A 13,540-nucleotide genomic window follows, 5' to 3' on the forward strand; every position below is an offset into this window, starting at 1 on the left:
TCAAGTCCCATGACCGACCAAAAAAAAAAAATTACAGAAGAGATTCAAAGTTTTTGTATGTAGACATGTGCAGGAGATTCAATAAGCTTGGTTTTTTAAATATTGTTCAAACCCATTCAAATTTCTGTTATAAACAAGCAGTAACAACAATCTAGGAATTTCAAATAATTATAAATTTAAAATAAAGTTAATCTAAGTTATCTAATTTAAATCTTTAAAAACAGCATTGTTTATTCCAATTCAGTCCTTTCAGAGAAGTGTTTTGGTAAAGTATAAAATACCACAAAGGGCTTACAAAATTATTGTCACTAATGAATGATAGTCCTGTGACATCTTAGACAAAAACTCCTCCCCTGTACACCCCTTTAAAACATAACTTTATTGTTCTTTCCTTCACTTCAAATAGGGCTCAACTTTGTGGCTTGTGTTGGCTGCTGCAACAACTTTTTAATCATTTGGAATACTATTAATAATGTCCCTCCTTGATGATCTCTGCTATCTGGTATCATCAGATATGTTTTGTTCTGGTGTGCTAGTTCAGTATTTTGTTGATCAAAAGATAAACCCAAACAAATTTGCATACAGTAAAATCACCTGCACAACAATGTTTGTTGTAGCAATGTTCACTAAAGCCAAAGTATGGAATCAGCCCAGATTCCCCTCAATGGGGCATGGGATGAATGGCAAGAAAATGTGGTATATACACAATGAAATTTCACTCATCCATCAGAAAGAATGTTATTGTATCATTTATAAGAAAATGTTTAAAACTTGGAATAAAGTTATATTAAATGAAGTAAGTCAGACCTAGAGAAACAAAGATTGTACAATTTTCCTCATTTGTGGTAGGTATAAGTAAACAAGCTATGTGGTTTACAAGTGGTTACAAATTAATTAAATGTAGTATGGTAGACTCTATGGAGATCTCAAGCAGTGGAAATTCATAGAAAGGCAAAGTCAAAGCCCAATACGATAAGCACTAGGAAATGAGAACTTGTAATTGGGGATATGAAGCTGAGGAGAGGATGAGAGACAATGCAGTCAATATTTCATTGTATATACTACAAAATTTTAAAAGGTAAGGGCAGGGTAAGTTTAACAGGAAGTGAGAATGTTGAAAGGGAAGACATAGACCAAGATTCATTGCACTAATAATCTGCATTGTTAAATGACAGCTCTTCAGTACAACTCTTTAAAGATATTGAGAGAAAGAGAGATCAGATCACAATACAATATTGGGTATTGAAAAATGGTGTGTAAAATGGAATTGATTTATATTCTCATCCTATGATATCTTAAGTTTGTAATAAACGTTTTACAACTCAGACATGTCTAAATGACATTCTCCCTCACGTTTGATGTCTTTATTTGGTATGAAATTTATATACATCCAAATAGTAGGAATTTAGGGGGTTGTTTGTGAAAGAAGAGGAGTGGATGTTCAGGACAAAGAATGTCTCACAATGATTACATAATTTTAAACAATAGGGTCTAATGTTTTATTTCAAACTATGTTTGAGTGACAATCTAAACAGATAACCAATTGGAGAGAGGGTGATCATAAGACATGTTGGCTGGAAACTTCAGCAATATGATGGACATAATTGCATTGTACAGAGAATATAGACCAGGATTTATGCTAAACGTAGGTGTGCAAAGAGTAAAAGAACTTATCCTACCAATAAAATTAATTAAACTATTATAGATAGATAGATAGATAGATAGACAGACAGACAGATAGGTACAGATCACTGGGTTTTTGAGGATATCAGTATTAGTAAATATATGATGAGTCATTTATTTTTTAACAGATATGCCAATTCCAAGCAAGTGTTTATTTGTATGAGACTGTATAACACTTAAAAGAAAAATATTACCATGGAGAGAGAAAAATTACCAATTAATATCAATGTTAATTAAAGGAAACTGTGAAAGGAAGCACAGTAAAAGAGCAGAAAGAGGTAAACATCATGATTATAATAAGACATGTAACTTTAAGGTGAGTAAATTTGTTTTGATAGAAAGCCTTTAGAGAAATATTCATGGTATTTGTGATTGTGGTTGTTTTGATAGTCCCCTCATCCCCCAACTATACCATTATCATAGAGGCCGTGATCAAAGACAAGATTTTCTGGCTAAATTATTTAGATTAGAGTACCCAACTTCAAATCAAATTATTGTCATTGAAATTCTTCCCATTAGTAGTTCTGAGGCATGATTTTTGAGAACAAGAAACTAAAACATTAAAAAAAACTTAATAAAAACAACTTCAAGTGCAAATGCGGTGCAGTTTCAGAAACAATTTTAGTTATCTCCTCTGACAGAGGAGGAGCTTTTGTAGGGATGTAATTTATATTCTTTGAAGGGATTTAATTTATAATCTTTGAAGGCATTCACCACTTGTGTCTCAATTCTCTCAATTAAGTTACTAGCTCTAGATATATAGATCTTTTTCTGAATGTAAATACGTTGTAATGACAAGTTTAAACATGAATGAGTATGGTGGCCCAACACTGCAATCTGAGCTATTAGGAGGAAGAGGAAGCTGAGTGGTTGGAAAATAGAGTTTGAAATCGGCCTGAAAAGTGGAAGGGGGTGCAGAGAAAGCAGACACCAGACTTTTTTTTAGTCCATTAGTATTTTAAATCTTTACCTGCATATAAAAGCAAACCTTTGCTTTTCTTCTCATTATCCAAACAGTGTGTGACTATTGACTGGAATTTTAGACTCAGATTTTTTTTTCCTTCTCATCTTTTTTTTTTTTAATTGTGAAAATACCATGCAGAGGGGTTACAATTACATGGGCAAGATAATGAGTACATTTCTTATCAAGCATTGTTGGTCCTCCTTTGTTTCCCCTTCCCATCCCTTCCCAACTTTCCCCCCACAAAGTTGTAAAATTCATTTTTCGACATAGCGATTTGTACATCTCATTGTTGCAATGGGTCCACCTGTATTCCTATTTAAATGATGTGTTTTTGCCCTTCCCCTCCACAAATTATACCAACATGAAATACAGTGAAAGCAGGGGTTATACTGTGGGGGAGGGACATACAAAGCAACAAAGAAATCATCTTATAAATATGTTAGAAACAATTGCATGAAAGAAAAAAAAACATTTGAATACTTATCTTGGGGTTCATTTTACCTAACATCAACTTATCTGACCTTTTCTGCTTGTCTCAGACATATACTAGTTATTGCAAATAAGGGATACCATGGGACCTGTGTTTCTTTGGGCCTGGCTTACTTCACTTAATATTTTTTTTTTCCAAGTCTTTCCATTTCCTAACAAATGAGGCAACGTCATTCTTTCTGATGGAGGCATAGTATTCCATTGTGTATACATACCACATTTTCTTGATCTAGTCATCTACTGAGGGGCATCTGGGTTGGTTCCATATCTTAGCTATGGTAAATAATGCTGCAATAAACATAGTTGTGCTGGTAGCTTTAGTGTGGTCTTGTTTGTGATCATTTGGGTAAATGCCCAAAAGTGGGATTGCTGGGTCATAGGGGAGCTCTATGTGGAATCTTTTTGAGAAACCTTCATACTACTTTCCAAAGTGGTTGAACAAGTTTACACTCCCACCAACAACGCAGTAAGGTTCCCTTTTGTCCACATCCCCTCCAGCATCTGTTGTTATTAGAGTTCTTGATGTTAGCCATTCTAACTGGGGTGAGGGGATATCTCAATGTTGTTTTGATTTGAATTTCTTTTATGACTAGAGAACTTGAACATTTCTTCATGTGTCTATTGGCCATCCTTCCTTCCTCTTCAGAGAAGTTTCTCTTTAAGTCTTTAGCCCTTTTATTTATTGGGCAGTTGAGAAACCAGGCTTTTTTAATAACTAAAACATAATTATACAAAATATGTAAATTGCTAGGAATATGGCTCAAGAGTAGGGCATTCTTCTAGGGAGTACAGGCCTCCAGATTTAATCCTCAGAACAGGAAAAAAAAGTCCATGGGTACCTAATATCTAGAAGTCAACAAGATTTTTTTTCACTTTGTTATTTGAGGTTCAATTTATTTAACAATTTTCTCTACTCCTACACGAGTGCCATCACTGATGCTGGGCAATAGTTTACCACACATACATTGAATGCATATTAGCTAATTAATGCATATTAATTAATACAGAAGGTGTATTTAACATATATTTAATTTGCTATTAGCTAGCATACAATTTTCTTTAGGCTGTATACCAAACATATAAAAGCATTGTGAAATCAATGTAGTGGGTAAATTGTGTGAATATGTGAGGTTAGTGTAAAAAAGATAAACAAACTGGGCAGTAATTTGTTTCAGCATCATTGTGAGAAATGAACAATCCTTTCACGCCACCCTTGTCGTTGAGAATAAGGTGGCTTAATTTCTTCTCTCCAAATCACGAAAAATTCTTAGAGGGCTAAAGTGGCTATTTAGCAACAAACTCCTCAGGATAGATTTCAACAAGAATATTTTAGAGACAGTCTAGTGAGTTTCCCAGCATGTTAATAATAACAGAACTGCAAAGATGCTCTTATGAGTGTCTTTCTGGTTTCACTTCTGGGCCTTGGGACTTAATAGAGGTTACAGAGATGTCTGACACTACCCTAGGAAGCAGCCGCAGGTCTGCTGCCTTTTGTCCTGTGTGTGCTAGAACAGTGTCTCACATCTCTTCTGGGAACAGGTTGAGGTCTGAGTCAGTACTTGGGGGCACATATGTGTGTGCTTTGCTGGAGAGGGAGAGAAGTGAACAACTACAGGTAAGTTTGTTGGAACGAATTTATGAAACTAAGTAAGAGAATCATAATTTCTTTTCAGGTTTCTGTAATGTCTGAGAGACACCAGTAAGAGAAATAACTTCGTTTCTAGAAGACATCAGTGTAATAATTAAAAATCCTTCAGAAGTATCTCTAAAGTTTCCTCTTTTAACATTTTTAATTGTTATTATAAAGGTGATATACAGCAGGGCTACCGTTGCATTTGTCAGGTAAACAGAACATGACTTTTTGGACAACATCATCTTCCCCTCACACTATCCGAGTTTCCCCTTCCCCAGGAATATCCTGTATAGTTCATTTTCAACATGGTGGATAGTCAGTACCATTGCTGCATTTGTTGAAGTTTCCCCTTTTAAGTACAAGAAATACTGTCCCTCTAAGTTTTATCCATTTTTCCTGTTATTGATAGTGTTAATATTTCCCTCTCTCATTTCTAAAATAGTCTGATGTGTCCGACCACTCCTATACTTTCTTCTTTCCTACACACATAAATAAGAATATAGACTTGCTGAAGAGTATGTGCCAGCGTTGGGATATTCCCCCCTCCATCTTGAAGTGTAATTACCTTTGTAACACTGTTAAGAGACAGGATCATTAAGAGGCAATGTAATGATTATACTATATTCACAAACACAATAAAGTGATCATCGCAGAAAAAGGTTTGTTATAAAAAGAGTGTTTGATACTCTCATAATGTTTCTCTTTCCTGTGACTTTTTTCATCACAATATAATGCAGCAAGAAGAAAGCTCTCAACAAATATCACCCCAGAAATTGGACTTCTCAGTCTATAAAACTGTGTTCCACATTAAATCCTATTGTTTATAATTTATCTAAATTGTGGCATTTTGTTATAGTAGTAGAAGATATGCCAAGATCATCAGTGAAACAGATTATTACATTGTGGCTACAATAAACTGTTTAGAAAATTGGATTTAGGGCTACTGAGTTACCTAATAGAAACTAGAAAATCTACAAACTATTACTACAAAGTAATATTTACTCATTTCTATGTGCCTGGGAATATGTTTAACTTTTTTCATAAAGTTTAGTGTTTGCTATTGAAAAGTATACCAGTTAGTGTGTGGGTGGATTAATGTTTGTATAAATGATACTTGGATGAATTCAAGGATGGCTGTGAGCCAGCAAACTTACATTTATGTAAATATTCATATATTTATCTATGTGTTTTCATCGGTATCTCATTTAAAATGTTTAAACATAAAATAAGTGCTATCAATTCTGTATTCATTGCTAGTATGTCTTGGTTTCTATACACAGCTTCCTAGAAGACAGATGATTTATCCTGTCTGGTAAGTGTTATGGAAGATGCTGATGGTTGTCATCAAAACTGCAAAATTCAAAGTCTTAGTATTTTTCAGGTTGTCAGAAAGAATGTCAATATTTTGTATTAATTGATTAAATTAATCTGTTTTTAGAGAGAAAAAGGAAGTGGCAAGCAGATAGCACTGGAAAATCATAAAGAATGGAACGTGTTATACAAGATGGATTTTTTACAAAGGCGGAAAAGCCCATAGGTATATCTAGATCAGTCATGTAGGAGCACCAAGATGCCTAGAAGGCAGAGACCAATCCATCTTTTTCTTGCCAATCTCTAGTGTGGCTTAACACACACACACACACACACATACACACACACACACACACACACACACACACACACACACACAATAAGGGATGATTTGAATAGTGAACAAAGGATGGAGTTTCTGTAAAATTGAGTCCAGTCACCACCCATTTGAAGAAATAAAACCAAAGTGTTCAAGATGGGAGGGAAGGGATGGTAGGGGAAAAATAAATGAGAAGGCATCAATGCTTGACAAGAAATGTACTCATTACCTTGCTCATGTAACTGTAACCCCTTGTACAGTATTTTCACAATAAAAAACTTATTTTAAAAAAAGAAATTAAAGGTGCACCACTGAATATAAATATTATGAACTTTGATAAAGTTAAAATGATATAATTATGGAAAAACTGAAGCTGAAGAGGAATGAGGACAATTTGGAGAGTAGCTAATCATCTCAAATTACACGGCAGGGAGTTAACAAATACTGTCTGAAATTAAAACATGAAGTTAATGTACCAGCTTCTCCATGGTATAGACTTGTATCTTATTCCTAATGACAAAGAAAAGTTCCACAGAACACTCTTATTCTGAACTTGAATCTAACTTTTGCAATTTCGTAATTTTTTTTAGGTTTTTATCTATTACATTATATGAGATATATAAATAATATGCCTCTCTATTCCCTTTATTCTTTTATTTGTGCAGAAGCATAATCATATATTGATATATACAATGGACAAGATCGTGTTTCTGAGTGTAAGATTTTGAAGTGCTTTTTTGTTTTTATGCATAAATTAAAAAGACATCGTTATACTGTCATAAATGTCACCTCTATAAAACATCAAAATGTGGAAATTAATGAAAAAATAATGGTGGTAGACAAATTACAGAAACTTTCAGACACCTTTTTCATGAACTGGTTTATATGGGAGATAGTAACTTACACAGTAGAGATTTGCATGACAATTGAAACAGACAGAGCAAGATGTTAGCGTACTGTGTATTCAGAAAGGACATTTATTGTGCTAATCCAGGCCTATGTTTTGTGTCACAACTTGATGAAGGAGATTTAAATATACCAAGTGAAAAACTGGTTTTAACCAGAATCTAAACTAGCACCATGGCTTTTAAGTCAATGGTCATAAGAGTGAAAACAAAACCTTGGCTCCCATTCTACCTTTCCATCCAGGTGTTGGAACTAGAATTGTTTTGTGATAAATTTTCGCAGGTGTCCACAGAATTCTAGGATTCTTTCTGGGTCAGATAGCAACTTTCAGGAATATTAAAACAGAAAATCAAAATCCAAACAAGAGGACACTTAGTCTTATATAGCGTTTGATAATAATTAGCTTGGTTCCAAATACATGATTCAAATTTTGCAAGTAATTATCTGTGAAATCGATGTAATTGAGCCCCATTAGTACTTGGGACTCCAATTACATTTCATAAAAGTCTGATGGATTACATGTCTTAATAATCTTGGTGTCTTACTACTAAATGCCAAGATTTTCAAAGTGTTTGTCCTAAGACACTATTCCTGTAAGATTAACACATTATGTAAGATTATCATTACATCGAGTAAATTAAACACTACATTCTTCATATGTTTTCTATCCAAAACCCCTAAACGTTTATCAGGTACAGGTTCAGCAATTACTTTGTGAAAGTAATAATACTGATTTTGAAAGATTTTGCATTCCAAGATATTTCCATGATAGACTCAACTATTTTTTCTGTGTACTGTTTGGATGAAACACTTAGAAAAGGTTTTGAAAATAAAGGAAGAGATAGTATATTAATATGGACAACAAATAAAACCAAATAAGTATATTTGATGGTAGTAGGGGAAAAATCAGCCTGTAGAATAGATTTGGCTACCGATTATTTGATTAAATGAATAGGCAGATGCTAAGAGGAGGCCATATTTTTCTATCCAATATAAAACTCTCTTACTTTTTCACATGAATTATTAAAAACTACATCAACTGAAAGTAAATCAAAATTGGAAAATTCTGAGTGGAATATTGGCTAACTATAGAGAAGTTAATAGGCTGCTTGAATGGAAAGGAAATACACAAATAATGTCTTATAAAGTAGTATTTTAATCAGGTAGGTTGAACATAGGTATTTTTTGAAGTTAATACATTTTATTTACATTATATAGGAATCTTGGAATTGTATCATAAAAATTTGAACATATAAAAATTTAGAAAAAGTTTGATAAGTATAATTGAATTTTTAATTAAAAATTCTTTTCTCAGGCTATTACATTTTTATGTTTTTAAGAATTAAATATTTTGAAAATTTTTATCAATTATTATTATTATTATTATTATTATTTTATCAACCTGGGGCTTGAACTCAGGGCCTGAGTTCTGTCCCTGAGCTTTTTAAATTTTTTTTTTATGTTTAGTATTTTAATAGTTTAATCACAGTTCATTTCTGGCATTTGGGAAGTTCATTGAAGACAATAGTCTCTTAGGCTTTCTTGAGCTGGCAGTTTTCGAATGGAAAATGCTCAAATCTCTGTCTCCAGAGTAGTGAAGCATGAGCCTCCAACAACCACCTATGAACTTACTTTTTAATGACAAATTTTGGCTGGATTTTTGAAATCATAAAGGGAATAAGCTTCATGACAAGAATAAACAACTGCACACCTTCAGAAAAGAATGAATGGTAATAGGGAAATTGCTTACAAAAATAGATAATTCTGTTTATTTAATGATTAAATTGATTGGTTGCAGTGACTATGTAGGAAAATTCTTCTAGGAGTAAATGTGTCTCCTACTGCTGGTCTTCAATCGTGTTAACTCCCTGAAAACCAATTTTTCCACTTTTCGTATTTTGCCTGGTTTCTAGACACTGGTAGACAAAGAATAATTAAGGAAGGCGATGGAAAGGAAAAGCAACAAACACTTTGGCACCAAACAATTTGGGGAGCTTGTATATCTCAATCAAAACAGTCAGCAGGTTTTACAAATGCTTATGAACTTGAGAGAAATTTCCCCAGGTAAAAAGACTGGAAAACTTGGCTGCTACCACCTCATATTTTATCTTTGCAAAATTAGTGATCAATACCTTATTTTGGCCACAGATGCTTTTGGCAACCATCCATGCTCTCAGTAGACACTTGTTACTAGAACCTCAAGATTGCCCCAGCTTAGGAAATATATTTTGACTCTCCCACTCTTAGAGGGATCTATAGTTTTTATTAACGTTCTGTTTCAAGAAACACAAGTTAACCTAAATGACTTTACAGATAAATCATTTTCCTGTCTCTGGGCTTAATATAATTTAGTAAATTTTAATAAAATTTCAAAAGTTTCTGGGTGTGAAACCTTTCCCATTTCTAATAATTAAAAAAATCTTGATTTCCATATTCAAATATTTGATTCTGTCAACATTATCCTGTTGCCAAATGAGCAGAATAATATGGAGGAATGCTATTTTTCAGTTTTCATTTAGAAAACCCTACAAAAATCTAAACTATTATTTTAATGGGACTCAGTTTTGAACTCAGAATTTTGTACTTGCTAAGCAAGTGTTCTTCCAAATAATTTTCCCAATTTCATCACTTTGTAGTTCAATTATGTATGATCAGATATCCATATGGCTGGGCAAAATAAATATGGAAAGTAAAGTTGAACCAAAGCAAGTTATTCATTACTGGAGTGAAAAAGACCTTTTATGTATTATGAAAAATGCATTAAAGCAATGATCCTAATTTAAAGCTTTATGAAATCAATCATGTTTTCTTTATTTTTCTATTAAGTGAAAAAAATAGCATTGAAGGGCATTAATCAAATTATGGTTTACTGTAGAACCTATTGGATAATATTGGTAATATTGAAATATGATTCAATCTAAATTAGATTTTTGGTTTGTGAAATAATGATACTGTATTATTACTTCCATATAATAAACTTCCCATTATTTCTATATTAATAAATTTATATCTATAAAATAGCCATGTATATTCCACATATATATCCAAGAAGTATATCTACTAGATTTAAAAGATTTTGATGTAGCAGAAAATAGTATTACCATCTTTGAAGGAATAATTTTATCAAAATGTTAAATAATTTATAACCTTGGTTTTTAACATGCTATAAAATTATAAAATACACACAAAATCCATATATGTACATTCAAATATAAATATTCTGCCTCATTCAAATGGTGTAAATCTATAAATAAATGTAATTTTTAAATTAGAAATATCATGTCTTTTAGCAAACTCATGTCCACTGAAGCTGAAAAATATGTAATGTATACTGAATTGAAAGCATTAATTCTTGTCAATATTTTTATTCTAAATACCTCAAATGGCCCCTTTGGAAGTACTATAACTGTGCACTTTGCTTTTAATTTTCAGTGAAAGTAAAGGGGCAAACTTCATGGACTCATAAAAGTTACCTTGACTTTTGGTCAAATTTCTGATCTTTCATTTTGATACTAAACTTTCCATTGTTTTCAATAATTGTCTTATTTTTTGAATTTTTCTAAATAAGTCTTTAGCTTAAGAAAATTAAAACATGAAGAGTTCAGGGGATTCTATCCTATTTTAAGCTAAACCACAAACTCTAGATAATTTTTTACAGTAAGCCAAAGGCAGTATCACATACCTTTCGGGAATGAATTTCTTTCACATACAATGGAAGGAGAAACTCAGATATACCTTCAAGTCGGATTCCCTTCTTGGTGACTCTCAGATTTCCCATACCATCCTACAAGCAATGAAATATAGTTCACTTTTAGGTTAATTAGAGAATGAATATATGGCCATAATTTTCTTAGGCCTAATTTGAGAAAACAGTGAGCTCAAATCAGTGATGATTTAAGGAAAATGAGAGATTGAATTTACTTAATGAACCTGCAGTACTTTGAATACATACAGGGGGCTCTATGTAACATGAACTGACAGAAGAACAGGACCAATGTTTCTTCCTAATTCTATTTGAGACTATGATTTACCTATGAACAAATCCTTTAGTTCCTTAATTTATTAGTTGCTCATTAGGACATCATTTTTTCCACTTGCTTGGAAAAACAGCTTCTTGAAGAGTTCTAATCAGATTGTTAGAAAAACTCAAATAATTCTATAATATTTAAATATTCTGAAAATACTCAGATAATTCTACAATATTTAAATTTTCTATTTCACATAATGATTTTAACAACTAATTGATGATTGGTGTAAGAATACATGGTGTTCCAGTAGTCAAACCATGAGTAAGCACATATAACCTTTAGAAAACAGCCACCTATGGAGAAGAATATAACAAATATGCAAACAATATTCAAGAGACAGAATAAAACAAGTAAAAGCAGAACACTATCTAGTATTAAAGAAAGGAGATTCATACCTAGCACAAAATCAAACCATTTCTCTAGAAGAGACTTTGATAATGTTTTGAAAATGTGACCTTTCAACAGGAGAGAGCTTCCATGCGTGGAACAAAATGAACATATTGGTTGGCAACATAGGATATGGTTAATTGTATAGGTTTCCTACTTTGGAATACTGAAAGAAGAAAAAAGAACCATGAGAATATGTTTGGAGCAGAGAAAGAAAATCCATGAATAAGAATCTTAAGGACTCCAGGCTTAAATCAGTTTGTAAGAGAAGAAAGGAAGAGAGTACTTACATGGCTCAGTAGCCTGAAATGACTAGAATTAAACTTTTAGAAGGAATATCTGGCTGAATTCTGGGTATGGCCAAGAGAGTCAGTAATAAACCACCAGTTAGTAATAACTATCAGCAGTGTGGTGAAAGAGCAATTTATGGGCTTGATGATTGGAAAGAGGAACACTTAAGATTAATTCAAGCTTTACAACTATCAGGAATATAAGATTTTTTAGATGAAATATTTAGATGAAATTCCAGCAGTTATTTAGCTCTAGACTTTTCTTACTTTGAGATATCTGTGCAAACGTTAGCTATATCTCTTTCAATAAGTACATCTCTTAAAATCAGATAGAGGAATAATGATTGCTCATGTTATATTTCAGCTTATCATGAAGACCAGGAACTACCATGTGGAATGATGTGTACATAAGCAAAGAGAAACCCTTCCGCAATGGCTAGATGTGTAGATTGTGCTTAGTATAAAAGGGAAATGAAAACTATGATAGCAACTACTTCTATTCCTTTTCTTCCAAAAAACAAAGATAATGCAGCATAAAGGTGTTAATGTTGAAAATAATCATCGTGGGGAATGTTTTTCAGAAAGCAGATTGAGAAGAGATGGGTTGAAAATGAGTGAGATCTCAATCTTTTCATAAAAGGAAAAAAGTAATAAATTGTGCTTGAATTAAGCTTGATGTAGAAGCAGAGAATTTGTTTCTTGAGACAAGTGAAGAAGTTTAAATCTGCCACAGGAAATGCCCTATAAAGGGACCAACCAAAACGAAATGCATAAATACGAGAATTGCAAGCAGCATTGAAGATCTATTTTGATAGAAAACAAACATTTGTTTGAACAGTAAAACACTCCGTTTTCCTCTGTGACGATGTCTTCATTTATTTCTAAGACATTAAGTGACATGCTTCTCATTTATGGGCTTCTTATTAGTGTGATTTCAGGGCAAGATAATAATCTATGAAGCAGCAACAGGCAGAATTAACACAAAGAGAGACTACAAATGAGAAATGACAGAAGGTCATATGGGCATAGTATGAGAAATCTGAAAAACGATGCTCCTTAAATGGCTGTCCATTAATTATCATATTGGGCAGTGACAAGGAAACAGCAGGAGAGGACTGCAAAAACAGGAATGAATCAAAGATTGACATATGGTGTTACATAAAAATCTAAGATAGGCTAACAAAAGTTACTAGAAAATACAAGTTTGTATATGGAGAACTTGAAGGTGAGAGAATTTCCAGACCTAAGGAAGATCCAGGCAACAATTACACAGATAAAGTAAAGGCTGATTTTGAGTAATGCAAAAAGCAAGAATATTAGAATACATAGTGTGATCTTAAGCTTGAATTCTTTATCTCAGAAGTTTTTGATTAACAATCACATGGTGGCTATCCATGTATGTAATTCCTTATGTTAGAAGAAACTGTTTTGCAAGTTTTTCCAATGTGTTTCTGTGGAAAAAGAAAAAAGTTCTAACACAAATGTGATTCTAACTTTAGTATTAATCTCAAAATGCTTAACAACAGGATC

General features: G+C 32.8%; 1 protein-coding gene across 2 annotated transcripts in view; it reads right to left on the reverse strand.

Moving 5' to 3' along the window:
• The window catches only part of Sgcz (sarcoglycan zeta), a 285,789-nt gene that overhangs the window by 124,779 nt on the left and 147,470 nt on the right, over positions 1–13,540 (reverse strand). For both annotated transcript variants that reach the window (XM_042701564.1, XM_042701558.1), the window contains exon 2: positions 10,988–11,089. In XM_042701564.1, the coding sequence (XP_042557498.1) occupies positions 10,988–11,089 (102 nt within the window). The remainder of the gene's footprint in view (positions 1–10,987; positions 11,090–13,540) is intronic.

This window comes from Dipodomys spectabilis, unplaced genomic scaffold (genome assembly GCF_019054845.1).
Source record: "Dipodomys spectabilis isolate Male_0828 unplaced genomic scaffold, ASM1905484v1 ptg000009l, whole genome shotgun sequence".
Lineage (NCBI taxonomy): Eukaryota > Metazoa > Chordata > Mammalia > Rodentia > Heteromyidae > Dipodomys > Dipodomys spectabilis.